The sequence below is a fragment of the Haplochromis burtoni genome, unplaced genomic scaffold, assembly GCF_018398535.1.
Source record: "Haplochromis burtoni strain Fernald_Lab_line unplaced genomic scaffold, NCSU_Asbu1 Contig_42, whole genome shotgun sequence".
NCBI lineage: Eukaryota > Metazoa > Chordata > Actinopteri > Cichliformes > Cichlidae > Haplochromis > Haplochromis burtoni.
Window position 1 is genome coordinate 2,014,219 of NW_024582403.1, and position 27,668 is coordinate 2,041,886.

A 27,668-nucleotide genomic window follows, 5' to 3' on the forward strand; every position below is an offset into this window, starting at 1 on the left:
AGAACTCAACCGGCTAGCACTATGAAAAGTCCATCTATTAATCGTTAAACAGAAAGAAAAATATATAAATTTGAATAAAATTTTAAAATTCTAAAATATTCAAGGGAGAAATAAATGAATACACATCACCTGGGAAGAAGAAGTTGTTGTCTAATTAGTGTTGGTCATTCAAATACGTTAAACAACAACGCTTAACTCGATTGGTCTGCACTCGACTCATCGAGCCTTTAACATCGAATATCGCTCCTTGCGATTAGCTTGGTCTCATTTAAGATGGCTGCCTAGTGTTCTGAAGTAACGCGGTTATTACATGTCAACATGTCTCTTCTTAGAGTTTGTGCCTTTGCCAAACTTCTGAGTCGTCGGAGCGTAATTGAAAAATGCGCTGTCCGCGTGTCTTTTGCGGACTGCTGTCAGCTGTGTGCGTCGGTGAGAGGTGGCACAGTTAGATGGATATCAGGTGAGAAAACAACAGTGTAACTGCAATGTGAGGGGCACATTTGGCGACTTTCTTTTGGGACTCTTTGTTGTATATCATTGCCTTTGTGTGCTGACTGAACGCAGGGATTCCCTGTCGGATTTCGTGTTAGTAATTCAGATATTGCTGGTGATGCGTGGGCTCAGTCGGAAGCTTGGCGGTGCTTTGCTCTCCTCGTCCTTGAGGAAAACGTTGAACCTACTCCTCTGTGCAGTAATGGTAAAACTAAAGTAAACTAAATTTTAAGGTTTCACATATCAGGATATAATTATCAAGCATTTGATCCGTACCAGGTTTTAAAATGAGGTAAATGAAAGTTGAAATGAGGCGCAACACATGACACACCACACGTGTCATTATTTATTTAACAGAAATGGAAGCCAAAAGCAGCTCGTAGAACCTCTATTAGCAGCAGTAACTTGAAGCAATGTTTTTTATCCGACTTTATCAGCCTGTCACATCGTTGTAGAAGCATACTGCCCCCCTGTTCTTTGCAGCATTGCTTCAGTTCATTTGTGCTTTAAGATTTAGCATGCCATCTGAACAATCTAGGGTCTGAGATAGAGCTCTTTGGGGTTTTTTTTTTTTGTAATTTCTCTGAGAATTGCAGAGAGTGTAGTAGGATCAGTTCCTTTTAAGATCATTGCTGATTTCTCTCCTCATTGTCTTGGTGTCAGCACACACCTGACAGCCAAAACCTCTGTTTTCATAGAGGTGCTCACACTTGCTCATGATCAGTTAATAAGGTGCATTTAATTAATAGCAGGTGGCTGCTAGTTACCTTTTTAAATCCAATGGAAGCAAAGGTGTACGTAGATTTTCAACACACTGCTTCTGCATCTTGGCTTAGTTTCTGATCAATAAATAATGACACAGCATTTGTGGCATTTGTTGTTGTTCATATGAGATTGTGTGTGCCTAATTGTAAGAGTTGGTAAGTGTCAGATGATTATTAATTACATCCTGATATGTAAAACCATAGAACTGAAAAAGCAAATACTTTCTTTATACCGTGATTGCATGTGGAGGTAAAATACAGCCCGGGGTCAATTCAATTCAATATTGCCAAGTTTTTTGATGTTTTGACACGAGGGAATGGGGGCTGGTGGGAAGGTGGCGGGTTGGGGTATGACAAATTTCAACTTTAATCTCCTTCAGATTATCCCTTTAGCAAATTGGTCCGATCGGCTCTGCCATCCTGGCGGTGTGGCTCGGACGACTGTTTATGAAGGAGTTTCACCACTGGGACAGCTTCTCTCGGACTGACTCCTGTGAACCATGGTGCATAGAGAGCACTGGTAACACGGTGACTTTGCTGACATTACGCAACTGGCGATATCAGAATCAGAATACTTTATTAATCCCGAAGGAAATTAGGGTTACAGCAGGCAGCATGCTAATGGCGCATGTGCACTTACAAAGGAACCTTCTGACCAACTTTACACAAACATCACATTGGGGAGACATGTCAGAAAGGTAGGCTGATAGGAGAAAAACAACGAAAATACATAACATGAGGTAAAAAAAACTCCACTCAGACTGAGCTCCTAGTGGGAGAACAGTTTGATAACAGAAAAAACACCTCAGCACAAAAAGCACATGACTATCAATACACCATAGAAACACAAGACAAGCAACAGGGGCGGGTAAAGGGTGAGAGAGAGCCGGTGTAGACAGCGCATCCGGTCCTGCAGCATGTCTGCGCTGGTCCAGTTGACTGCCATCTTCCCCGGTAGGGCACAAGCATCGAAGGCGTTTGGAAAGGGAGGGGGGATCAGTGTGTGCATATCAGTGTGTGTGTGTGTGTGTGTGTGTGTGTGTGTGTGTGTGTGTGTGTGTGTGTGTGTGTGTGTGTGTGTGTCCAGAGTTCAGCTGAGACAGTGTCCTTCGCCCCGCCAGGCTAAGTAAACAGTCTTCCAGCCAACCCAGGTGGCCTTGCATGGAATGGGAACAGTCTAAACACAGTCGTTATCAGGGTGTTTTGTTCAGCTCCAGCCTTGAGGCCGCAGCTGGCGCCGAAGGGGTCTCCGCATGAAGTGATGATAGTTTTTACTTTAGTGCGAACAACTCATATGAATTTCAAAGCTGTTCTAACAGTCCAACACTGGTCTCTCAATCTCCCGTTGGAGAGCCGTGAGCTTTCTATGATGTTATCCAAACTTACGTTCCGTGATGTTGTCGTTCTTTTTGCTCAAAGAGCAGGTTCTGAGAACTCACGACCGCAGTGCACTTCCCCAAGATGTGATCGAATTTGCGCTCAAAGGTGTTGTTCGAGCTAGCCCCTCCAGATGTAATCCAGTTTTTCACTCAGAGGTCTTGTTCTGAGTATTCACGGCAGCCGTGCGTTCTCCAAGATCTTCTCCGTGCTGCACTCAATGAGCCCATTTTGAGAAACTCACGCCTCGTCCCATCATTTCAATCCCAGCGGGCAGCCTTGTGGGGGTTTGAACAGCCGGTTCCGCTTCCTTAATTCTTCGATAAGTCAGGGCCAAGCCAGCTCCGATCAGCAAGAACCCTGTTATCATGGTTCCGAATAGGTAGATATCTTCAGCAGTCAGGCTCACCCGAGCCCAGACTTCTCGTTGAGAAGGGGTGTCAATTGCATTCAGAGACCAGTTGATCAAATCCAAATCCATAATTCCTCTTTTAGGTTTTAGAGAACAGACTGTGAGAGAGTGTTCCAGGGAAAAGTAATACAAAAAAAACCATGAGACTAGACAAGGACATAAGAGGCTAAGCCGGGAAGCTAAGGGAGAGGATGAGAGAAGAAAAAAAAATGCAGCTTTTCTGACTCAGGCGGTGTCTATGGGCACTGTGCAGTCGGCATGTGGTCATTACCTATCCAGGCCTGTTTGGTTCGGAGGGTGTTCACGAAGGGCAAACTGTGAGATGTCTCTGAAGCAGCACTCTCCAGCAATTGCACATAAATTATCTGGGGCCTCTCGCTTTTGGGCTTCTCCAAAAGCGAGAGGCCCAAAAGCTACATATACATATACATCACGTTCTTGTGAGGACAGACAATGTCATACCAGCCATGCCATACCAATACCAGCGTTTTATTTTCATGGGCAGGGCCTATAAGGGCACGTCTATCACTAAGCAGCGGCTCTCACAATGGATTGTGTAGGTGATTGCTCTTGGGTAGGTTTAGGGCAGCAGGCACCAGAGGGCCTGGAGGCTCACTCCACTTGTGGTCTGGCAGCAGCGTTTGGGGCCCTTTTCAGAGAGGTGTCAATTCAGAACATATGAGCAGCAGCAAGCTGGTCTTCACCTCTCACATCTTTCCGGTTTTACAGGCTTGATGTTTCCAGTGTAGCCTAAATTGAATTGAGTCCGTGTGTGAGTGGCCTAAGTGATGGCGGTTACTCAGACCATGGCTCAGATTAGTGAGGTGGGTGGGCAGGGGTGAGATGTGAGATAAATGCTTCTGAGGAATACGCAGGAAGGCACATTCCATAGTTAGACATCTCACTGATGCTGCTCTGAGAACCAGGGTTACACAAGTAACCTAAATGTTTGCATTGTAGTTATCTGTATCCTTAAACAATAAACAAAATGCCTTCAAAAGTGAAAAGCCAGGCCTAAGATCCAAAATAATATCTCATCATTTGTTTGTTTGTTTTATAGGAACATCTTTGCAGCTTCAAAACATAAATGTTTCATCTAGAATTCCAAAGACCGATGAAGCAAAGAAACGCGCACTGAGACAGTTTCAGCTGTTAGACGGTATGTGACTGCAGATGGCAGTTCTAGATCTTTGTGTTGTTTGTGATATGTTATTATAGTATTTTACAGGCTAATGTAGGCTGTGGTGCTTTCTGTATTACTCCTTTAGTAACATTTTTGTAATGTTCCCTCTCAGTGCTTGAGGCCAGAATCCAGCAACTACAATCTGACGTCGTTCTAGATGTCCAACATGCAAAGGTGGAGTTTATGAAGTCACCTTCTCATGGAAGAGGTACTTCATCTGGTAAGGGCCACAGAAGCACACCCCAGGAGAAAACTGATATTCCTAAATCTGGACAGACTGGCGATAAAGGCTCCTTTAAATCTCAGCCCCGCCGCTGGATAGAAAAACTAACTCAAGAGAAGAAGAACAAACTTAAAAAACAGCAGCACCTCCAGCAAAAAATGCAAATATGTGTCAAAGAGAAACTACAAACATCATCATCTAAAGGTACCAAAAGCAGCTTGATGTCCACCGGTACAACACATAAAACAATATCTACTGGAGTTAAAAAGAGCAGAGGTCATTCAAAACTGTCAGATGAAATACGAGCTGCAGTTTCTTCGACAGCTACAGCAGCTGCTGCCACTGCCATGGCAGGAGCAGCCACCGTGCCACAAAAAGCATCTAAAAAGAAACGAAAAGATTCTAAAACACATGCTCTTGAAAAAAAGGGAACTGAACTGACTGGTACTGACCCTCAGGGCACAGCTGAGGAGTTGGCTGAGGTGGAGGAGCTGGAAAAGAGACTCAATCAACAAGTAAGCCATTGGACATTGTCAAGTAAACCAGAATGCATGCAGGAGGGCAGTGTGGGAAATGCGTGTCAGGACATCAGTCTTAGCATCTGCTCATACTTGGAAGCCTGTATATTTGCCGGGGACATCGAGCGGGCACATAATTTCCTGCTCAGTCAGCACAGAGTTATGAGTCGACGAAAACATCTCAACACAGGCGTTTACAACATCATGATGAGGGTGTGGGCCAAAAAGGTGAGTTCAGAAATAAAATTCAGGAGATGAGCAAAGCAGCTAAAGGAAATTCAGACATGACTTTTATTGCTTGTGCTTTTTTTAAGTGTAATGCGTCAAAATATGTTCTGTGACAAACATCCATGGACCTAGGGCTGTGCGATATGACCAAAATCTCATATCCCGATATAAGAATTCTATCGTCTGATAACGATATAAATCACAAAAATATAACATTTTCTGTAAATTCTGTGAATCTCGGGCAGCTCGTCTTGCGGGAAGTGTTTCCAGCTGCGCGTCATGTAGCTGGAGTCGAGTGTTTTAACCGATGCATGAAACAATACATTTTTAGACATAAGTTGTAAAGGCTGCTGTTTTCTTTGTGAGTATTTGTTACACGGTGTGCTGCGGGGAAAAGCCTGTTCTAACGTTTGAGTCTAAGGTCTAATTTTTAGCACCTGGCGGCTCTTTTTTAATTCTCACCCGTAAATAATCTGCTCTTTCACGTGATTCAGTTTATTTTGAAAAGTCTCAACAAGATCTTGAGCTTTATTGTGAAAGGTTTATGTGGAACATAAACAAGCGGACACGCGATGCTGTTACCGTCTTGTTGCTAACCACAACTCATAAAATCAGGCGCCTCTCCGTCCTTAGTGTGGTTATATAAAATATAAGAGAAAGAGAGAACTTTAAGAAATTAATATATCCACTACAGTGACCATCAAAACGATGAAAAAATATTGCCGTAAACAGTTTATTTTGCGACACCACGAAACAAACGATAGCGTAAACTGAAACGATAGACGTTTTTATATCGTCATCCGATATCGTTATATCGAACAGCCCTACATGGGCCCACTGGTACTTAATTGTTTAGGGCCCTTTTCAAATATCTGTGGGCAAGCATGCAGTTGAACATGCTTTTATTCTCTCTGCCCTTTAATAATGATCCGAAGAAACTAAACTACGCCTCACCATAGGTCACTAATTCTGTTGACTTTAATTTTCACTTGTTTTCTTGGTATCATGGACTCAGGGTAATTAGGCTCACTGCTCTCCCTTATATCTCTTTCATTTGTAGGGTACATTAAATCAGATTGGCCGCATCTTTATTCTTTTAGAAGAGGCTGGTCTGAAGCCAAATCGTGGTTCCTACTTTGCTGCTTTGGAGTGTATGGGTCGCAACCCAAACTGCTCCCCAAAGGTTGTTTCAAGGTATGTTGCAAAGATACACACGCACAGGGATCATAAAGAGGTGTGTTTATACCAACGTGTTTCACATTGCATCACATGTATTTCAGCATATGTGACATTTCAGAAGAGAGCTGACACTGTGCTGCTGTGGGATAGAGGTCTCGTAGCAACAACAAGATTTACCAGCAGGGGTCATAATCAGCTCAGGCTTTTTACTTTTGGGTGAAATTTCTGTGAAAGTGCATTTATCTTAAGGTTTCTGCTGATGTGATAGTAACATACTTGCTCATTTTAAGAGCATCAATTGAATGTTTTTCGTGTAGTGTTCAAGGAATCATTTTCCTTTAGCCTGCAGGGCTGAAAAAAATTTGATTTCTAGCTGCATGTCCTATATTCTCTTAATATGTTTTTACAAAGGTGAGCTCTTTAATACCATGCACATCTAAGAATTGTGGTCTGTTATTGTTTTATAAGTCTGTTTTGCAGTTTGGTCGTCTTTTGTGTCACTGGAGAATTAAGGAATGCTTTTTTTTGATAAAACTGTGTATTAAGCTGACACCTACCAGTATTCCTTCTACTTGCACTAATCGCTTTTGCTTTTTCCATGGCAATCCAGCATGGCATTATTATTATTTCCTCAACTTTTTGTCCGTTGTAAATCTCTCTATTAATTAGTGCTGCTCTCACAAGGTCGCTTGAATTTGTTTTGGTTGTGGCAGCATTTTGACACAGTCTTAATGAGACTGGGTGAGGACTAATTAAATTTCTACAAGGCAGCTGAACCATACAGATAATAACTGTAGTGTAGTTAATTTCTTCTTGGATTTTGCAAATGTATTAATCAAGGACAATCTTGACAGTGTGTAGCCCAGTTCCATCTCAGCAATAACTGGGTCATCCTGACAGATCGCTACAAGCTGGGTTTGGATGCTATTTAAAATATAAATAAAACCAATGTGCAATTATTTGCAAATAATTTAAAACCTCTAACCCTAAAAAATGTATTTTTTCAAAAATGCATGCCTTTTAAAAATTTTATGCAGCTAAATGCTAATATTGGAGGTCACACCAGGACTTCAGGGAGGTCAGCTTAGCACCCGGAGTCTTTTACTGCGGAGCCCTGGTGGAATATATTGATATTAGCCTGCAACCAGCCTTTCTTTAAAATGTCCTCTTGATGTCAGCATATGTTGCTCCTTCACAGATGTGCCTTATGCACTACTGCACACCTCTATACATTATCAAAGGTGGCTTTTGAAGGGTATGCTAATAACCAACCTGAGTATTGCTCTTTGTAGCAAAGAGAAAGTGGAATCCATGATTTCAAATAACATTTTATAATTTTGATTCATTACACTGTATGAAGTTATTCCACTTCATTTTAAAAAAAGTTTGGACCAAAAGTCAGCTGTTTTAACTACATTTGTGGATCCCGCTAAAAACCTGTTTCACTTAAGTGTTTCTGAGCCCATTGAATTTTTTTTTTTTAAGTTACATATTATCTTTTAAATTGTGTCAATTTTAGCTGCTTTGAATCATTCCAAAATATTTTACCTGGTAGATTATAAATGCACCATTTGATTTCACAAGATTTAATAAATTGTAGAATTTTTAAGCAGTAATCCCCTATTTAATTTTTCCTTTGTCATTCTTATCCCAAATATTTTAACAGATGCTGCTGGCATCCCATTCAAAATGTCTGTATATGTTTGAATAAGCAAGTTCCGACCTTTCAGCATGTCTTTGTTATGTTCAAATAAAAATGTGGTTTCTAAAACACTTTAAAAAACTTTCTGGAAAGAGTTATATTAATTTAATTTCTGAATTGCATGAGACTCAGAAAATATAAACTTGCTAAGCAAAGCTCACAGTTTCAGGAGAAGCCTGTATGTTGTCACAGCACCGGTGCCTGTTTGATAGCAATTAGGAGAAAATGCAGGCAGCTGGCCTGCTGCCGAGGCAGAGGCGGGGCTCATATTTAATTTTCTTTTTTCCTTTCTGATAAACCTAACATTAGTCTTATAGCAGATGAAAAACTACAGAGCACAGGGGTTGTGTTTTTTTATTATCTCTCTTTTATAATATGCAGCCCCTGTTTGAACACAGCTACATAAATGCTGCGTCCTTGATGAGAATGCTGTCTGACTACAGAAGTTATTCTGACAGCAGCTGAGAAACATGGATGATAAATGAATATCAGGTATCATTCTTTATACAGAAAAGATTGACTTTTAAAATGTCCTGCTCAAACTTCCTCTTAAGGCTTTTAAGAATTCTCTGAGGTCATAAACATCCGTTTCTGTTCCAACCACGCAAACTTTGTTTGTTTTTTATGCCTGTCTCGTTCGGCACTGTAGCAATCATAATTATTGTCTAAAGGCCAAGAAAAATGCCCAGAAAATTATTTTCCCAGGTGGATCATTACGGCTTTGTCATCCTGGTCCACTTAATTGATGTTTATTATTTATTTATTTTTTTTACTTTTAACTTATTACAGTGGTAACAGACAGGACCGGGGGATAGGAAAGACAAGTACAGTTGGGAAAAAGCTCAAGAAAAGGAGCGGGAAAGAAAAACAGGGGGAAGAAAGACAGACAGAAAAGAAACAAAAAATCTGCTTGATCACCTGCTGGGGAAAAAAGAACAAGCAAAAAGAGAACAACACAGTAGGGAAACCACAGCAACAACCAACATAAGCATAACTAACAGTAAATAATGAATATTGAATGTTACTGAGCAGCACGCAAGACCGACAACCCTCACGTCACTTCTGGCTGTAATCAGTACTTTTCCAGATTTCATCTGCTTAGTCATGTCACGTGCTTTTGCTGAGAACGTGTACAGAACAACACGGACACTTAAGTCTTTGACTCTGAGGACATCACCTTAGGCAGTGTGCTCCAGTGGCGATACAGGTGGCAGGGCATTAGGGTTGGCGGTGGGTATCTGGTTGGTCCATCGATCACTGTAAGCTGATGCTCATATGACATTGTTGTTCAGCAGTGCTGCCCTCCCGCTCTGTCTCTGGCTAAGCAGCTTCTTCTTTCCCTTACCTTATTCATTATCTTTCACTACTTTTTGTTGTTGTCATTAAATCCCTGTTTTCCCTATGCCCTCCCTCCCTCTTTTTCTTTCTTTACGTCCAACTGCTATACTCTTCTAATACTGAAATCCCCAAAGTCTCTCCTGCAGCATCCTTGCCCTCAGTGTAACAGTGTGCTTCTTCTCTCTTTTTCTCACATGCACAGCAACATTCTGAAACACACACTCTCATCCCTTTATATTTTGCCTTTATAAGTCCTGTATCCTCCAGAGCGCTATATTCCCTAAGGTGCAGCAGAGCGGTCACAGGGCTGATTGTGCTCTGTCTTTCAACCTCTCTGCCCTCTTTGTTCCTTTGGACCACATTGCCAGCACCCAGACTAATCCTGTCTTTGTTCAGGGCTCTCTCATTTACCCAGGACAAAATTGCATCTTGCATCACAAGAGACTCTGAGGCATGAGTGAAAATGCTTTTTTCTTTTTCTTACCTCTTTGGCCTCGTTTAAAATATTCCCAAACTTTTGAGTAATATTACAGTCCCTCTTTTGTTTGTTAATCAGTGACTTCAGAACAGTGCACTTCTGATGGACCTCAATAGGTGGAAACTGCTGAGCCAGGGTTTTCTCCAGTTGCTAATTAACGTGCTGTTATTTATAATTGTCTTGAGTAAAAGGTGTGCTGGGTGAAGCAGAGCTCTGTTATCCGTGTTGTCAGTGATAAATGGGTTTTCCTCACTCCTCTCTTGGCTTTGTCATGTAGTTCTGTTGTTAACTTTAAAGGAGCACTGGTGCCAAACATGCTACCTACATTTTATATGTACATTATTTTTTAATAATATTATCACCTTTTGTCTAGCTAATAGTATCTCAAAGATGCTGCATGCACAGGACTGATAGTCTGTTATTTTGTTTTTTATTTGTACAGTTTATAGTAGCTGTGTTTCTCCTGAATCCAAGGCTTAAAATACTTTATAATATGTATTTCATAGTTTGCATATGCAGATTCTGAATTAAATATTACATCTAATAGGACTGCATATCCATAATAATGTACTCAGACCTTTTAACCCCTGAGTCGCACTAGTCATAAAGGAATAAAGCTGCAGCAGACGGAAAAAATATTAATTCACAGACCTTTTTAGGCATCGTATATCAAACTGAGTTATGGATTACTCATTACATTACACTTCTCATTTATATTCCAACAACACTGGAGTTTTCTGCATTCTGTAGTCCAGTCATGGAGTCTGCGCTCTCTCTAGGAGATTCTGTTTAAATAAACATTCCACTGGTGTCATCAGTGGCCATCTGCCTCTTGATTAAACTCATATTTTTCAGACTGACAGAAGGCTTGTCAATGCAAATACTTCAATTGATATTCTGCAACTCTTGATCAGGGCAGAAGAAACGTATACAATGATGCCAGAGAGAGGTTTGTGTTTTTTATTAATCAGGGAGCCAGGAAGTTATATAATTAAGTTATCCTCTTCCCACATCAGCAGGCAGGTCAGATGTTATAAACTCGACTTGTGATCATACTCTGTGGTCTGATCCATCATAATAACCATAATCTCCTTTGAAAATGAAAATCTACCTCTTGTGTCCTCTTAGTGGCATTCCAGCTAGCTTTGTGAGTGCTAATCTGATGGAATGAAGAGGTGCTAATACCTTCTGCGACGAGTTTGAGGAACATTTTTTAAATATACAGTACTATGCTTTGCTTCCAGCACATTCATTTGGCAAGTGAAAGGTCATTGGTGTGATTCCAGCCAGAGACACAAATCCCTGTTGGTGTTGCGTCAGGAAGGGCCTTGGATGTAAAAGTTGACATGCAGAGCTACCTGCTGTGATGACTCTTTGCGGGACGGGAGAAGCCTATACTGTACTGTGCAAAGTCTTGAGCTACCCATCATTTCTTGATGTTTTACTTCCACAGAGCCAGAAGTTCTGCTAATTTAATTTAATTAAATTAAATTTCATAGTTTCTTTTTTTCCACTTTGTTGTATCAGCCTGTCACAAAGACATTATGTTTCCTTTTTGTTAGTCGAATCTATGAAAAATGCCAAAGACATCACAGTTTGGCAGATGTAAAATAGCATTTTTGCACCAACGAGGTGAGTTAAGAGCTATTGACCAAACACTTGTATGTCAGCATGGTGTGCAGTGTGTCCTTAAAAAATTGAGGAAACTAAACCGTTAAAAAGCCTAATTACAGCTGATGAGCAGTATCAGAAAGTCATGAAACAAAATTCAGCAAAGACCTGACGCTGGACCTGAGTCGACCCATTTAAACAAACAACAACCTTTATTTGTCACTTACAATCATACAGAGTACAACTTGTAGTGAAATGCTTGTGTCTGAGCCGCGCCATTTCAGGGCTTGGTTTTAGCATGTGGGAGTCTAGCCAGGACTCTTACTGGATACCAAGTGGGAATCAAACTTGCGACTCCCACTCTGTTTGCTGAAGCCTCATCAGAAATGGGTGAATGGGTGGCTGTGAAGAAGCCCTTTTTAAAGAGGGAAATTGGGGGGAAAAGAATGAGGAATGTTAAAATTGGTCATACTGAAGAACATTCGAGCTCAGTAGAATTGTAAAAACTCTGTTTTGGCTTATATGCTGTATTTTTTTCTTCTATGTTTGCACATTTTGATAAATCACTGCACCTGTTTCCTGAGATTTTCCACCTGCCGTTCAAGCATGGCAAAACTTTTCAATCTTTTGTGGCATCTGTGATAACTTTTTGGCTTCATCATATTTAAAATATGCTTATATTCTTCACACTTCAAAAAAATCTTCTCATTTTAACACATATTGTGTAGTACATACTATCTTTGTAGTATTATCAAATTAAAACAGGGTTTAAATTCATTGCAAATGATTGCATTCTGGCTGTTTTACATTTTTTTTTTTTTTTATACTGTCACAGCTTGTCCCACTGACTAGTATCTTTAGCTTTCTACTGACATTACATAAGTAAAACCCTGTTTTAAGAGATAATATACATGTGGCACAAAGACTGTACGTTTCTGCATTTCCAGGTGTCTGAGCCAGATGGAGGAGGATGGCCTCTCTGTGGATGATCTGTTCAACCGATGTGTTTTCCGGCAAGATGAGAGGGACATGCTGCTAAAAGCCATACGCATCATAAAGCCAGAGTATCAGCCCAGGCTCAACATGCACACAAGCAAGTGTTCTTCATTGCTGGTTCAAGACTTCTACTCAGAGGTATTACAGAGTCAGGTCTTTTGTTATCAGCGAACTTATTTACTGACAAGCTGGCACATGGGAAAATTAGATGCCCATCTTTTCTGCTGATGTCAAGATAGTGGAAGTTAAATAATTAATCCACATATGCACGTGTTCATCTGGTCTTTGATCTTGACATTATCTTAAACTGAAATCATTGGAAATCATGGTGACCGCTGCATTTTTTTTTATGGTCGGATGACAGAATCTGCATCTTTGTATTAATTAACCATTAGCATTTACTTTAGTTGGCGTTCACAAAAATCTTTAAAAGCATTATGTAAAGGATTTATTTAGAAACGAAATGTGACTTAACACAGGAATTATTTTTAAGGCTCACTGTTTTGCATGTTTCGCCAGTCAAACCGTCAGAGCTGGGGAAGCTGTCACAAGGCTCCAGCTTGACTACGAAAGATTTGATTGTCAACCCTTCACAGCCAGACAGGCACTGTTCTATTTATAGTGAGCCACGTCTGCTTTCTAATGGGTCCTCTGCTTTAGTTGCCTCTCCTCCTCTCACCTCTCCTCCTTCCCACCTTCCTACTCCTCGTGATTCTCACACAATTCGTTAACAGCTTTTCGTGCCATTGTAGTATTTTTAGCCTCAGTCCATGCAGCATATTCACTTTTAGACCTCTCAGTCTTATTGTTAGTGTGTGTGTTAGTGTGTGTGTGTTTAATAGAGGGATGGTAGCAAGGTCAGCAGGTCTTATGCTATGAGTGTAAATGTGGGACTGTGCCACTTCATGATATGCCAAAAAGGTCAAATGTGACCGGATCTTTCCTGCTGGCTTTTAATGCATTTATAAAGGTAGTTTGTAATTTATCTGACTCTGGCTTTTTTTGGCAGGTCGTAGGGGCTTAAAGGCTGTTCAAATAACTGGCCCATTTGATAACAGAGTGGCACAATGAATGATCTCTGGAGGGTTTTCAATCAGTTTGAGCAGCAGAAGCACAGACTAATTAAAATACTGTTTGCTGCTGTGAGAAGAGATTTTGATTAAAGCTTCAGATCGTACAAAATGCAGTTTGATCTAGTTTCTACTTGTCTTTGGAGAGTGTATTATTCTCTCATTTAATTATCTGTTTCATTGGGAAAGTGTCCTATATTTGCATACTTTTTTTAAAACCATGCTTTTAATATTGCTCATCTTGCTGTATTAAATACAGCTCACTTTTCCTGCTCAGACTTACTCCAAAAAGTACATTATGATCACTAGGGTTGTGCGACATGACCAAAATCTCATATCCCGATATAAGAATTCTATCGTCCTGATAACGATATAAATCACAAAAATGTAGCATTTTCTGTGAATCTCGGGCAGCTCGTCTTGCGGGAAGTGTTTCCAGCTGCGCGTCATGTAGCTGGAGTCGAGTGTTTTAACCGATGCATGAAACGATACATTTTTAGACATAAGTTGTAACGGCCGCCGTTTTCTTTGTGAGTATTTATTACACGGCGTGCTGCGGGGAAAAGCCTGTTCTAACGTTTGAGTCTAAGGTTTATTTTTTAGCACCTGGCGGCTCTTTTTTACTTCTCATCCGTAAATAATCTGCTCTTTCACGTGATTCAGTTTATTTTGAAAAGTCTCAACAGGATCTTGAGCTTTATTGTGAAAGGTTTATGTGGAACATAAACAAGCGGACACGCGATGCTGTTACCGTCGTTGTTGCTAACCACAACGCATAAAAACAGGCGCTTGTCCGTCTGTAGTGTGGTTATATAAATATAAGAGAAAGAGAGAACTTTAAGAAATTAATATAGCCACTACAGTGACCATCAAAACGATGAAAAAATATTGCCGTAAACAGTTTATTTTGCGACACCACGAAACAAACGATAGCGTAAAATGAAACGATAGACGTTTTTATATCGTCATCCGATATATATCGTTATATCAAACAGCCCTAATGATCACGGAGTGGCCTCACCAGTCTCCAAAGCGGCAAACAAGAAACCTGAAACATTTAGACAGTTCTTGTAAAGAGGATTGGGTCGACCTGGTGACGAAGGTTTCTCCACCAAGTACTGTTTTCTTTGGGGATCAAATACTTATTTCACAGAATGAGATGTGAATATATATGGATATTTATATCTTTTATGTATTTTTTTTGTTCTGGATTTTTGGTTTATATTCTGTCTCTCTCCGTTCAGATAAAACCACTATAAAAATTAATAGCCAATACCATTGAGCCATTACCTAAAGAGCTATTCGCCACAGGTGAAGCTCCGAGTTTTAAATGGAAGCAGAATTAGATAGGTGGCAATGTTGGTGGTTGGACAGGTGCCTGGGTTGAGTTGAGTTTGTTCCGTTAGGGTTTTTCGGTTTTGAAGGTTAGGCTCAGGGCAAGAAAGATCTGCACTGTACAAGATATCGTTTGTGCCTGTCTGATGTTTGGTTACGTGTTATGTTTTAGAGGGCGGACCACATCTACCCAAAATTGGACTTCACACAGGAGGATCTCCAGGAGCGTTTTAAACGTCAGCTGAGTGTGGAGCAGGCCTGCACGATCACCATAGACTCTGTGGAAGCTGCCAAGCCCGTCACTGAAAACATGGCGAAAATGGTAAATCAACCGACTCGGTTCCCCTTTTCGTCTTCAGCTTGTCCTTTATGTTGACTGTTTTTTGTATACATACAAAGTGCTCTGATGCTCATGAGAATGGATTGTGTAATGAAAAGGATTCAGGTATTAATGACACACGGCTAGTTGTTTTGTTTTAGAAACAACAGCTGTCTTAAATGACACAGATCAGGTCAGTGGTGGTGAGGCGTTGCCTTTGCTCTGTTAATGTTAGTTATGGGTAATTAATTATTATAATTTGGGATAGATTGCATGCAGGTGATCTAAACTCAATGCAAACATTATGTATTTTGTTGCCCACACCCACAGTAGTGTTCTGATTCGTGAGCATGTGGTGGTATATGTCTTTTAAAGAAAGATACGTTTCACAGTAACTTTTTCTTCTCTTCTCTTTCTTTGGTTGTTGGAATGAAAAAAAGTTTCATTTTTGCTGGAAGAACATTGCATTCTTGCTGTTTTGTGCTGACAGTTTATCCTTTTGAACCACAAAAAAGCCTACAGATCTCCAGCAAAACACAGCATACTGGCACCCAGTGTAATATTCAGACTGTAGGGGATGTGTATCGTCTTGGCAGTAATCTGCTTTTTTTGGTATAATTATGATAATATTTATAATGTTTTACTGAGATATAATTATTTTTCTCTGATGTAAATTTTAAAACGATATGCATGCAGGCTCGACAGGTTAGATGAAGAAACATTGTATTCCTGCGGTGTGCTTTTTTACGAACTCTGGCATTTACAGTCTTGGCTGGGCCGTCTGTCTGTGCAGATGGGCTATGTGGGAAGCAAGCAGGCAGAGAGTCCCTGGTGGTCAGGAAGCATTTACAGACAGGCAGGGCAGAATAATAATGTATTGTAATGGAGGCCGCTGGGGAGAATGCGGAGTCACCCCTCTATTCACAATCCAGACTGGGTCTCTGTTTCAGTCAAACTAAAGAGAAAACATTAACACATGCACACGCAGTCATTTAACTTGAGTGCAAGTAATGTAAGAGTCAAATGTTGCTCAGGTTCATAGCAGCCATACATCTGCTAATTCTTAGTTGGCAGTTGATCAGCTTTGGAGGTGAAAAGGGCCAGCCTGGTCCACGCTTCTCTTCATAAAGCTTGTTTTTTATAGGTCCTTCTAGAGTAGTGTGTCTTGGTAATCACTTGAACTAATCAATCATTAATTAGTTTGATGCATTCAAATTGAAATTTCTAACAGGCTAGACTTTGAAAGCAGACTCTTCCTTTCTGTTTTAGCCTTAGAAAAACAAGTGCTGACCCAGGTGTGTTGTCTCAGAAGGCTAGTCTCGCTTCTCACTGTCATTTGAATATATCTGGGCCGAACAAGCTTAAACAACTAATGAAATTCATGGCCATGTTAGACACAAGGCTTCCGTCCAGTGTGATATGACCATTTCTACTGCATATTTCAAATGATCTTCCATTTGGATCATGTAGTTTCTGATAAAGGCTTCTGGAGTGGGGTTTTTTTTGTTTGTTTTTTGATTTTCTTTTTCCCCCTAACAACTTCAACAAATTCACCCTTTATGGTTTTTATGCTATCGGTCACTTTCATGAAATTAATCCCGTTGTGTTGTCCTTTCAGAGAGAGCTGTTGGCAGAGCAGCGGATTCAGTGGCAGAAGATCCTTCTCCAGGCCTTAAGGGAGAGCAAAATGATCCTGGCAAAAAGCAACACCAGGGACTACAGACTTAACCTTTATCCGTATCTGTGTCTCCTGGAAGATAAAGAGTATGTTGACATCATGATACAGGTAATACAAGCCACCTAGCCCAGCCTACCGATCAATGAAAAGCCAGAATTATAAGATATTACAAAGACTTGTCTCTGTTTTGATAGAGTTGAGATCAATTTTATTTTACTACAGCATTACAAAGTGGTCTGTACTGATGTTCTCTCTTTTGTTTTTTTTTGTCGTTGCGTTTGTGTAATTTGACACAACCAATATGGGAAAAACCATAGAACACAAATCAAGTAGCTAACAGTGGCAATGTCCATCAAAACATCACATTATAAGAGTTAAGCAGGACATGCTTTCATCAGATATCTTTGCTTCCAGTACAGGGGAAATATGCAGGGTTATGAGAACCAATTCTAGAACACAGTTTGCATTATAATCTTTCCCTCTGATCCCCCCAAACCCCTTTTTTTTCCATTAGACTAATAAGACTTTACAAAAGCCCTGAACAGTCATTTGCTGTTTTTTATTTATTTATATATTGTTTTTTAATGTAAGATATCTTTTAACTGTGTTCCTTTGTCCAGAGTGTTGCCAACTTGCCTCCTAGCGGAGAGTCGCTAAAGATTTTAGCTCGAGATCTCGGCAATAGGGTCTTCACCAAGTACTGCGTGCGTCAGAAGCACCAGAATCAGACGGTGGAAAAGCTGGGCAGCGTTTATAACGCCTACACAGACCTACTGGCCAAAGATACTAAGGTAAAAAGAAAAAACTCCTCATACTTGTTAGCAAGAGATATGCTTTGCATGCTGTACTGCATGGCAGTTGTTATAAAATCTGCAATATTATGGCTGAAGTATGATGTAGCTACTACTGATTTGAAAGCACAATACAGATTTCTAAAGTCTAATCTTCTGTTTTATCATCCAGTGTGGGCTATCGGCTTTCATTTCTCAGCGCTGCATTCTTTTTTTCTTTTTTTTATCATATTTTACTTCCCAGAAGCCAGGCCGAATTTGTTTGACCAATTAAACTACAATATTTTCATGTTATGAAGCCAAATGTTATAGACTTCTGTAAACTTTGTTTGCGACCTTGTTCTCAAACTCATTGAAATGCTGTTTACTCCTTTTTAGTAAAATGAAAGACTGTGTTTCCTCAATGGGACTGTACAGGCAGGATCACTGACTCACTGTTTTGATGGTTCTGGAGCACTCAGGGAAAATGCGTATGTCATCAAGACTATAATGAGCAAGAGCTCATTATAGTCCACCAGTTAGTTAGACTCGATGTTAGTTAAGGTGTTTTATGAAAGGCACTTTATATGCAGCCTTTGTAGTTAAAATGCTGCCTATTAAAATGTTTTTCATTGTTGTTTTGACAGCGAGTGTTACTTTAAATTCTCCCTTGTCAAAGTTCTCACTTTACATATTTATGTGTTCAAGGATCAATTTTGAAGATAAATGTCAGAAACAATAGGCAACGCTCCCTGTTACTGAAGGCTAGTAGTGTTTATGTAGAGTATTTATTATTAAACGTCTATGTAAAATTCAAATTTGGGCACCAGAACTCCTCATATTTGGGGGAGAGGGTGGACTGCTAAGGTAGTTGACATTAGCGGGTTTAGTAAGCTGCAGCAGACAGGCACATTTATGCTAATCAGTAACAAATAAACAAAAAACAAGAATGAGACTTTTCAGAACTAAAGCACAAATTTCTTTTCTGGACTGTAGCACACAGTGAAGCCATATTATTTGTCAGATAATTCAACTAAAGTGCTCCAAAAGGCACCAGAAGCACAAACGTAGTCAAGGGGTCCAATCAGTGATTGCAGTCAGTGGTCGTGAGACCTGGCAGGCAGTAATAAGCTACAGCTTCCTGTGTTTGCACATCTAATGATCAAAGCAGCTATTCTAATAACCTTAATTGTTTGTCAGCCCTGGGGGTTGCCATTTGACTCCAAGTTAAATTCAAAATAACCATAAAGCAGTTTTAATTAAAAAATAGCCAGAATAAATAGAAAGATTTGTTCATTTATCTGATGTAATATCTCATATGGCTTAGGAGGAGTGTGAATGTAGTCTTGGTCTATAACCAAGCTCTGGGAAAGTCAACCGACCGATGTAGCTTGCATTTATGAGTGCTGACTAGTAGTGATTTAAAACTTAATTTCTTAATATTCAGTCATTTCACCAGTTTCGGGGTTTTTTTGTAAAATTTTCTTGTATATTTTTGTATTTCAGTTTTCCAAACTTTTTAAGAGCCTGGTAAAAAGATTTTGATTTTCTCTTCCCTCTGGCATTCTTTGCTTGAGTCTTCTCCTCTTTTAGCCACTGAATAAGCAGAAATAACAGAACGAGCTGAAATAACTCGGAGCCAGTGGAAATTATAATCACTAGCAGCTAGATACAGCGGAAACAAGAAATGCAGAGACAGGCATGTGGGGTACCCGTTCCATCAGTCGTGGTGATCTGGAGGATCCAGGACTTAATACCAAGGATATACGTGCAGACCAAATAAAACCAGCAAATATAAAGCTTGCTCATGCTAATTTTCATAAAAGAGAAAATATTAGATAGTGGTTGTAACTTTGAATCTTTGTCTTTGAGGTATTAACAAAATTAAAACAGCCAACCTTTTATCCATGCAGGTGTATGACGTCCTTCCAAGGGAGCAGTGGTGGAAGCTGGAGATGGAGCAGAGTTCAGGACCTACGCTGCAGGGGGGCGAGACAAGCTGGCCATACATAGTAACTCTGGAGCTTGGCACATACATGGTGGATATGATGGTTAAAAATCTTAAAATTAATAGCGACATCCTGAACCCAGCCTATGACAGGAAATTCATCCCCATCCTCTACCACATGTACACCTTTCGCAGCACCCGGCAGGTACGGTGGAAGTTCTCTCCTGGTCTGTTCCACAGAGGTATCATTGAAGCGCATGATTTGATAACCTAGGGTTGGTGGTGACTCTATTAAAGCATTTTTTAAATGAAGCACCTATTACAGATTCCTGACTAAACAAGAAGGTTGACACAGATCCTCTTGATTAGGTTTTTTTGTGTTGCAGACTGAGAGACATAAAGTAAAGTAAAATTTTATTTATATAGCACCTTTCAAGGTTAAAAAAATCACATAAAAATCATAAAAGTTCTTCAGAAACAGACCAAAAGCAAGTTTAAACAGATACGTTTTAACTGCTTTTTACAAGAAATGACTGAGTCCACAGATCTCAAACTCAAAGGGAGCGAGTTCCAGAGTCTGGGAGTCACTGATACAAACGCTCTGTCATTTTTCTTTTTACCCTTGTATGCTGGACAACCAGCAAGTCCTGGTCACAAGACCTCAGGGACCTGCTGGGGCAATAAGGAACAAGAAGATCACTGATGTAAGTTGGAGCTACACCGTGCAGGGCCCTGTAGGTCATGATTATAATCTTAAAATGGACCCTGAACTTGACAGGGAGCCAATTCAGTTGGATCAGCAGGGGAGTGGCATGGGAGTATTTGGGATACTTTGTCAGAAGCCTAGCAGCAGCATTCTGGACAACCTGCAGTCGTTCCAGGGAGGCATTACTTAAGCAAGTAAACAAGGAATTACAATAATCTAAGCGAGATGAAACAAAAGCATGAATAATCATTTCCATTTCGGAGCGTGACACAATGGGACTCAGCAATATTTCTTAATTGGTAAAAACATGAGCGAACCAAAGATTTAACGTGTGTGTCCAGCGTCAGAGCTGGGTCAAGTGTAACACCAAGGTTCTTAATAGAGGGTTTAATATAAGAAGCAAGAGGGCCTAGATTTTTAACCACGAGGGGAACAAATTTCTCAGGAGCAAAGACAATGATTTCAGTTTTCTCAGCATTTAGTTTAAGATAATTTCAGTCATCCAATCTCTAATGGAATCAAAGCAGGGCTGGAAGATTTGAAGCTTAGAAACATCAGGTGGCCTAAAAGAGATATATAGCTGAATATCATCTGCGTAACAATGATACCAAATATCCGTAATCGAGCTAAGAAGTTGCAGAAGAGGGAGTAAATACAGAAACAGTAGTTTCTGTTGAAGTCCAATACCTTCTGATAATCTGATAAAAGGATGTCTGAGTATTAACCCAGACCAAGAAAAATATTCTTTCAATTGAGATTTATGGGGGGAAAAAGACCAAAGATTAGGGGAACTCCTAGAAACTAGGGAAAATTATATGATGGATTAGAAAAACAAAACACAACTGTTGATTATAAGGACTCTCGATCAGGCAAATCAAATTAATTGTGAATTTTTGCTAATTGTGTACAATTAGTCTGATTAAATGATTGACCCAAAAGAGTTTAAGAATAGCAGACTTTTCATTAAAAGAAAGAAGCCATGCAGAAGCAGAAACAAAGCGGGAAAAAACTTAAAAAGCCTGACCTTCACTTTGGACAAGAGAACTGTTCTAAAGCCCGTTACCTTGAACACTTGAGCAACCTCCTATCCAGTGTGACGCTCAAAAGAGTGTCTTTTATAAAACCATTTACCCACAGTGTGAATTGGCAAAGGGAACAGTTGAGTGAGATGAATAGGTCTCACGGTAATCCCTTTTTTAGTGTCCCCTTAATTGGCTCGCTGATTTACTGCCACAGGACCCTGCAGGAGGGTGAGGCATGTGTTGGGGGGTGAGTACAAAGAGAGAGAGAGAGAACTGTGGATTTTTGGGACTTGATGCACTTTGGCAGCGGGGCATACCTATTGCTGAATTTCATTCCTGTGTAATTTTCTGTCTCTCTTTGTTCCATTCTACCGTCTTTTCTCTTATTCTTCCCGTCTCCCTTCTTTCCCTGGGTGGAGGTTAGCCCATCAGGGGGGCATCCTAATGATTTTACTGCGCAGCATGAAAGTCTGACTCATTCGTGCAAAGCTGAGGTGTTTCTGTAAGGTTACAGTGATTTTTTTTTTTTTCTTCTTTTCCTGTCACTGCGGTAACTCTTTAACATCAAAGCCCTATTCTTGGAAAAACTATCGTGCCTAATCCTCTGGCTCCGGAGCGGGGTTGGCATGTAACAAACATAACAGTCAAATAAAGATGTTACACTTGTTTGTTTGTTTTCACATTTGCGGAGCTACAGTTGCCCATTTTATTGTGATTTTCAGTAATTGTTTAACACAAGTAGTATGAATGGCAGCACTGATATCAATATTTTTTTTAATCTCAGCTGTTAGATTTTTTTTAAGATAAGATTCAGATTATAAGATGTTCTCACATGTCAGTTATGATTCAAACTTATGATTCAACAGAAGTCGAAGCGTGTTGCTTTTATACCTTTATTAATCAAATTTGCACTTGATGCTGACCATATCCTGTCATGATTAACCAAGCTTTAGAAATAAGCTGAGGCAGTCCCTTTCATGTTGTTGTAATTGAAACAGCAATCTCTGTTCACTGGTGTGTCTGCTCTTTTTTAGTTTGCGACTGATTTTCTTGTGATGTTTTACCCGCCAGGTTGGCTTCATCAAGCCCCACCCCATCCTTACTCAGATGCAGCAGGAAGCCATGGAGACCAAGTTGACTTTTGACTCCTATGTGATGCCGATGCTGTGCCCTCCAGTGCCCTGGACATCAGTCAAGTTTGGAGCATACCTGCTCACGCCGACGAAGCTGATGCGCACAGTGGACGGGGCGACCCAACACGAAGAGTTGTTGGAGAAATGTCAAAATCTTCATGCCATCTATGACTCTCTCAACCAGTTGGGCAACTGTGCCTGGAAGGTCAACAAACCTTTGCTGGACATTATTATCTCCATCTTTAATGACCGTGGAAGCGATAAGCTAGACATCCCACCTCCTTTGTCGGAAGCCCCCAAAATCCCCCACTTTAACCCACAAGACCACAGTTATACAGCTAGTGAGAAGGCCCACATGAAAAGACAGGTGATCAATGCCAAAAAGAAATGCAGCGAGATGCACAGCTTACGTATGGATGCTCTCTATAAACTGTCCATCGCCAACCACATGCGAGACGAGATCTTCTGGTTCCCTCACAACATGGACTTCAGGGGACGTACCTATCCATGTCCTCCATACTTTAATCACCTGGGAAGTGATGTCACACGGGCAATCCTTGTGTTTGCGGAGGGGAAGCTGCTTGGTCCCAAAGGCCTGGACTGGCTAAAGATCCACTTGGTGAATCTTACAGGATTAAAGAAGAGGAGCTCACTACAGGGCCGACTTGAGTATGCCAACACTATCATGGAGGACATACTGGACTCTGCCGACAACCCTCTAAATGTTAGTACTTGCTGCTCATTCACTGTATAGTAAGACGTTCCACGTACACTCGTCACAGTCATAGAAATCTCGGTAATTTTTTAATTACTGGGACAATGCCAATGACACAATGGTTTAACTGTCGGTCTAAACATTGAATACTAGAATATGTCAATTTTTTTTTTTTTTGTATTTCTATGAAAGGTATGTATGCAGTATAATGTGCTATGTGCTTGTGACTTTTTCTCTCAGGGTAGAAAGTGGTGGATGAATGCAGATGAGCCATGGCAGGCTCTGGCCTGCTGCATGGAGATAGCCAATGCTGTGAGATCTCCTGATCCAGCACAGTTCATCTCTCATTTTCCTGTTCATCAGGTACGTAACAGACTGAGAGAGTCATGCTTAATGAGTAGCATATCAGTCATGTAAAAGTCCAAATAAAATGTAAAAACTTTTTGAATTATGGAAAGCTTGTTAGAGTTACTCATCTTACGTCTTCTTATTGTAGTTCAGGTTTATGTCTTTCGAAGAAAAAAAAACGGTTGCATCATTCAGTGGGTCTATTTTAGATGGCAAATCAAAGTTAACAAACCAAGACCTCCCTGTGCGATGTTCACCGTTTTGTCATCTGCTATAAACCTGTCAACCTTATCTTGCAAGCCAGAAGCCTTTTTGACACATCCTGCACGAGGATCTGACATTTAAACCAATGCGTTTTCTCAACAGAAAAAAGCAACAGAAAAATCATATAAACGATTGTCATTCTTAGTGACATGCTATATTTGTAGAACAGTGTATATACATTAACTGTGGAGCATCTTTTTGTCAAGAATTCCCTGATTTAGACCATTAACCAAAATATGTGGCTGAGTAAAGCCTCATCTCATCTGCACCGCAGGCCTTTGTTACTAAGGTTCTTATAATGTTGTTATAATGTAATTTTCTAATTTTATTTTCACTTCTCAAAATGTCTCATTTTTGTTGCAAAAGAACATTTTAATCCCATTAGTGATTACAAGCTATTGTCTGTCTGATTAATTATACCCAACATCGCTGGAACGCGCACTAATAATAATGCATGAAATGTAAGGAGCAACATTTTCCCTTGCCTTCAAAGAATAAGACAAAGAAGCTGAAAAGAGGATTTTTTATTTTTATTTTTTAGACCATTAGACCAAAAGTGAGTGTAATTCACAAAGTATTTAGCACTTCCTCTTTGTAGATGTGTTAAAAAGACAGTATCTCCAATACTTCACTTCGTGGGCGATTGTGGCTCAGGAGTTTGGAGTTCGTCTTGTAATCGGAAGGTTGCCGGTTCGAGCCCCGGACAGTCTCGGTCGTTGTGTCCTTGGGCAAGACTCTTCACCTACTGCCTACTGGTGTTGCCGATGGTGGGGCCGATGGCGCGATATGGCGCTTCTGTCAGTCTGCCCCAGGGCAGCTGTGGCTACAACTGTAGCTTGCCTCCACCAGTATTGTGAATGTGAGAGTGAATGAATAGTGGAATTGTAAAGCGCTTTGAGGGTCTCAAAAAGCGCTATATAAATGCAATCCATTATTATTATTATTATTACTTAATTGAGTGGTGAAGTTCAGCTAAACTACTTTAGATAAAATTGAGGCTTAGGGTTTGAATGAAATTAAATGCATATAAAAGTAAGCCTCAGGGCTCAATTTTATTTACTTTAATTCAATTTTATTTATTTTAAATCTGATTGATGTAATTTAGAGTTTACTGCCTTTGATAGATATTGAAATATATGGATAAATAAAGTTGATGACCAGGAGTCAAGTTGGGTGAGCTTAGACTTACAGTTGTGAAACTTAAATGTTGCCTCTCCACAACAACACATGCAAGCAGTATATTAGTGTTACATAGGGGACGAGGATCAAAGAAGGATGGACAAGAATGAAGATTTATCTGTCCTGATACCCAGATACATAAATCTACGTTGCTTAGCTTGGTGTTTAACAGCTTTAATTATGATAAAGTGAAACCCAAAGAAAAAAAAGCTGAAACTGTATTATTTTATACACTTGTAGGTTACATGTTGGTTTGAATAGAGTGAAAAATTAAGTTTAGTCTTTGGAATTAAGTGCAACAAAGCCTCAACCACATAACATATTCCCAACATATCCTCACGTTCATGCAATTCATCTTATTTATTCTTTTTTTGTGCTTTATTATTTGTTTATTGGCAGAAAGGCAGACCTTTAAACCTTGCTCCTTGGATGACTTGACCCAATCAGTGCGGATCCTTGTGATTCTTTCTCTGCTGTCTGCCTCCACAGTCGTGCTTTAATCTTTTTCTTCACCTCTTCTCCAGGACGGCTCCTGTAATGGTCTCCAGCACTACGCCGCTCTAGGCAGAGATGTTATTGGTGCTACATCAGTCAATCTCATGCCCTGTGATGTGCCCCAGGATGTCTACAGCGGAGTTGCACAACAGGTCTGCTCTGTTACTTTCTTTGAACTGCGCAGACTTACGGTTACACAGATTAATGATGGCACATATCAGTTGCAAAGCATGTTGCAGATCTTCACCTGTTAGTATTCAGACGGCCCAGTGGATCCCACAGTGAGTGACAAGCTAAGGCATTGAGATTATATTTTAGTTTAGGCCCTGTCTTCAGAAGTGCTTGGTTTCTCTTGCTTTGCATGAAAGTGCAGAGACGAGACTGTCTCATGTTTAAAGTCTTGAATGGTGAAGCATGAGCCTGCGTGCTTTTAGGAGACACAGTTGGAAGATAAGTGTGATGTGCTGACATTTCAGTACCGGAAAATTCAGAAAGAACAGAGCAAAAACATCCATTTCAGAAGTCCACACACAGTGACTGTAATGTTTGCCTCAGAGTATTGCGTTTATTGTTAGATACCATGATGACATTAGCTGTGATGTAAGAAGCTACATGGATAAATAAATCGTCTTGGGGTTTACTGTACAATAACCACTGTCATTGGCTGGTTTGTTGACCTTGTCTCCAGGCACAGTTGCTAATCTGTAGGGACCCTGTTAAATTAGTGAATACCTGGACCAAGGTTTCCTCTTCTAGTGACCAGTCATCGTTCATGAATTCAAATTCATTTTAAAAAGAACAATAATTGCGAGGCAATAATTGCACTTCTGCTCCTCTTCTGCTCTCCACATGGACTCTTTGCCTGCGTACAACCAAAGCCTGTTTAAAGATGATTAGTCTAAAGAATTTGGAAAAATCGTAAAACCTTCCCTACAGACTCACTATATTGTTGTCGTTTTATGTTAAACAATAAGTAACACTGTCAAGAGTCACATTACTTAAGACTGCTTTACAACAAGAGCTGAAAAATAGCTTTGCTGATCATGAAATGAGTTTTCTGCTTCTAGTCTCAAAGCTGTGAGGACTCACTTCTGTTATAAGTGAAAGCAGTTGTGACATATTATATTAATGTCACGCAGATGTTATCTGTGTTCATTTTTGGGGAAGCTTTAAATTGTCCTCCAAAAGACCTCCTTTTAAAAAAGAAAATTCATATGCAAGTTGTCTACATGTTCCAGGTGGAGGAGTTACGAGCTCGGGATGCAGAGAGCGGACTGAAGATCGCCCAGGTGCTGGAGGGCTTCATCAGCAGGAAGGTGGTTAAACAGACAGTGATGACTGTGGTGTACGGAGTCACTCGCTATGGCGGACGCCTCCAGATAGAGAAAAGACTGAAGGAGATTGACGAGTTTCCGAAGGTATAGCAACGGTGAAAGAGGGTGGCGAGTGAAAGAGGTTCCTTCATACACGCTACGCTATTTTTAGCACGGTATCAGCTCAGCATGACAGAGCGGCCCCTTAACACAGGACCTCCTCTGTGTGAGGGGTTCCTCTCACTTTGTGTATGTTCTTGCAAACGCTTTAAACTCTATTTTTAAGTAGCTTTTTTTATACTTACACTCATGCAGAAGATAAAAGAGTAAAGGGTTTAAAGGATTTAATGCACTGCAAATAGCGGCCACATATTGTACAATCATCACATTTGTTTCTGCAGCCAAAGGTATTTCAGTCAGTTTGACCTTGACGTAAAGAGTCATACTACACTGTCTCTAAATGAGCTGCATGGAGCCTGAACCGATGCTTTTAATATTTACTTTGATCAGATTTATTTATGATCACATTGCATGGACGTTTCAGGGAATGCAATCCAACAGTAGCTGTATTTGATATCCTGCGCACAGCCACTGCGTGTCTATTTTTAGTTATCTGCACTTTGATTTGGTTGGGCCTGAATTCTCCTTTGATGGACACACCCATTCTGTTACATGACACCAAGAAAGGAGAATGGAAGAACTGAATCTTCTCACAGCGCTCCAGTGTTCCATAGCTACACAATTCCTTACAACAGTTAGAGTTAATCTCATTGTCTGTGTAGATGGGATCAGCATAACTCTGTCTGCTGTCTACTATCTCACAGGCATTCTGCTAAATGACTTCTGGATAATGTTCCTAATTGTTTAAACAG

At 40.3% G+C, this 27,668-nt stretch overlaps 1 protein-coding gene across 3 annotated transcripts in view; it reads left to right on the forward strand.

Moving 5' to 3' along the window:
- Window positions 1-272: 272 nt before the first annotated feature.
- polrmt (polymerase (RNA) mitochondrial (DNA directed)) overlaps window positions 273-27,668 on the forward strand; it is a 71,088-nt gene continuing 43,692 nt past the window's right edge. For 2 of the 3 annotated variants that reach the window (XR_006054301.1, XM_005920736.2), the window contains exons 1-13: window positions 273-460; window positions 4,106-4,204; window positions 4,341-5,197; window positions 6,258-6,391; window positions 12,453-12,639; window positions 15,079-15,228; window positions 16,844-17,011; window positions 17,524-17,694; window positions 19,587-19,826; window positions 22,421-23,206; window positions 23,438-23,560; window positions 25,513-25,635; window positions 26,722-26,901. Coding sequence is in view for 2 of the 3 variants with exons in the window: in XM_005920736.2 (XP_005920798.1) it covers window positions 319-460; window positions 4,106-4,204; window positions 4,341-5,197; window positions 6,258-6,391; window positions 12,453-12,639; window positions 15,079-15,228; window positions 16,844-17,011; window positions 17,524-17,694; window positions 19,587-19,826; window positions 22,421-23,206; window positions 23,438-23,560; window positions 25,513-25,635; window positions 26,722-26,901 (3,360 nt within the window). In the remaining variant the exon portion in view is untranslated. Of the gene's footprint in view, window positions 461-4,105; window positions 4,205-4,340; window positions 5,198-5,953; window positions 6,157-6,257; window positions 6,392-12,452; window positions 12,640-15,078; window positions 15,229-16,843; window positions 17,012-17,523; window positions 17,695-19,586; window positions 19,827-22,420; window positions 23,207-23,437; window positions 23,561-25,512; window positions 25,636-26,721; window positions 26,902-27,668 lie in introns of those variants that run through there. The other variant, XM_005920737.3, reaches the window with a different exon arrangement.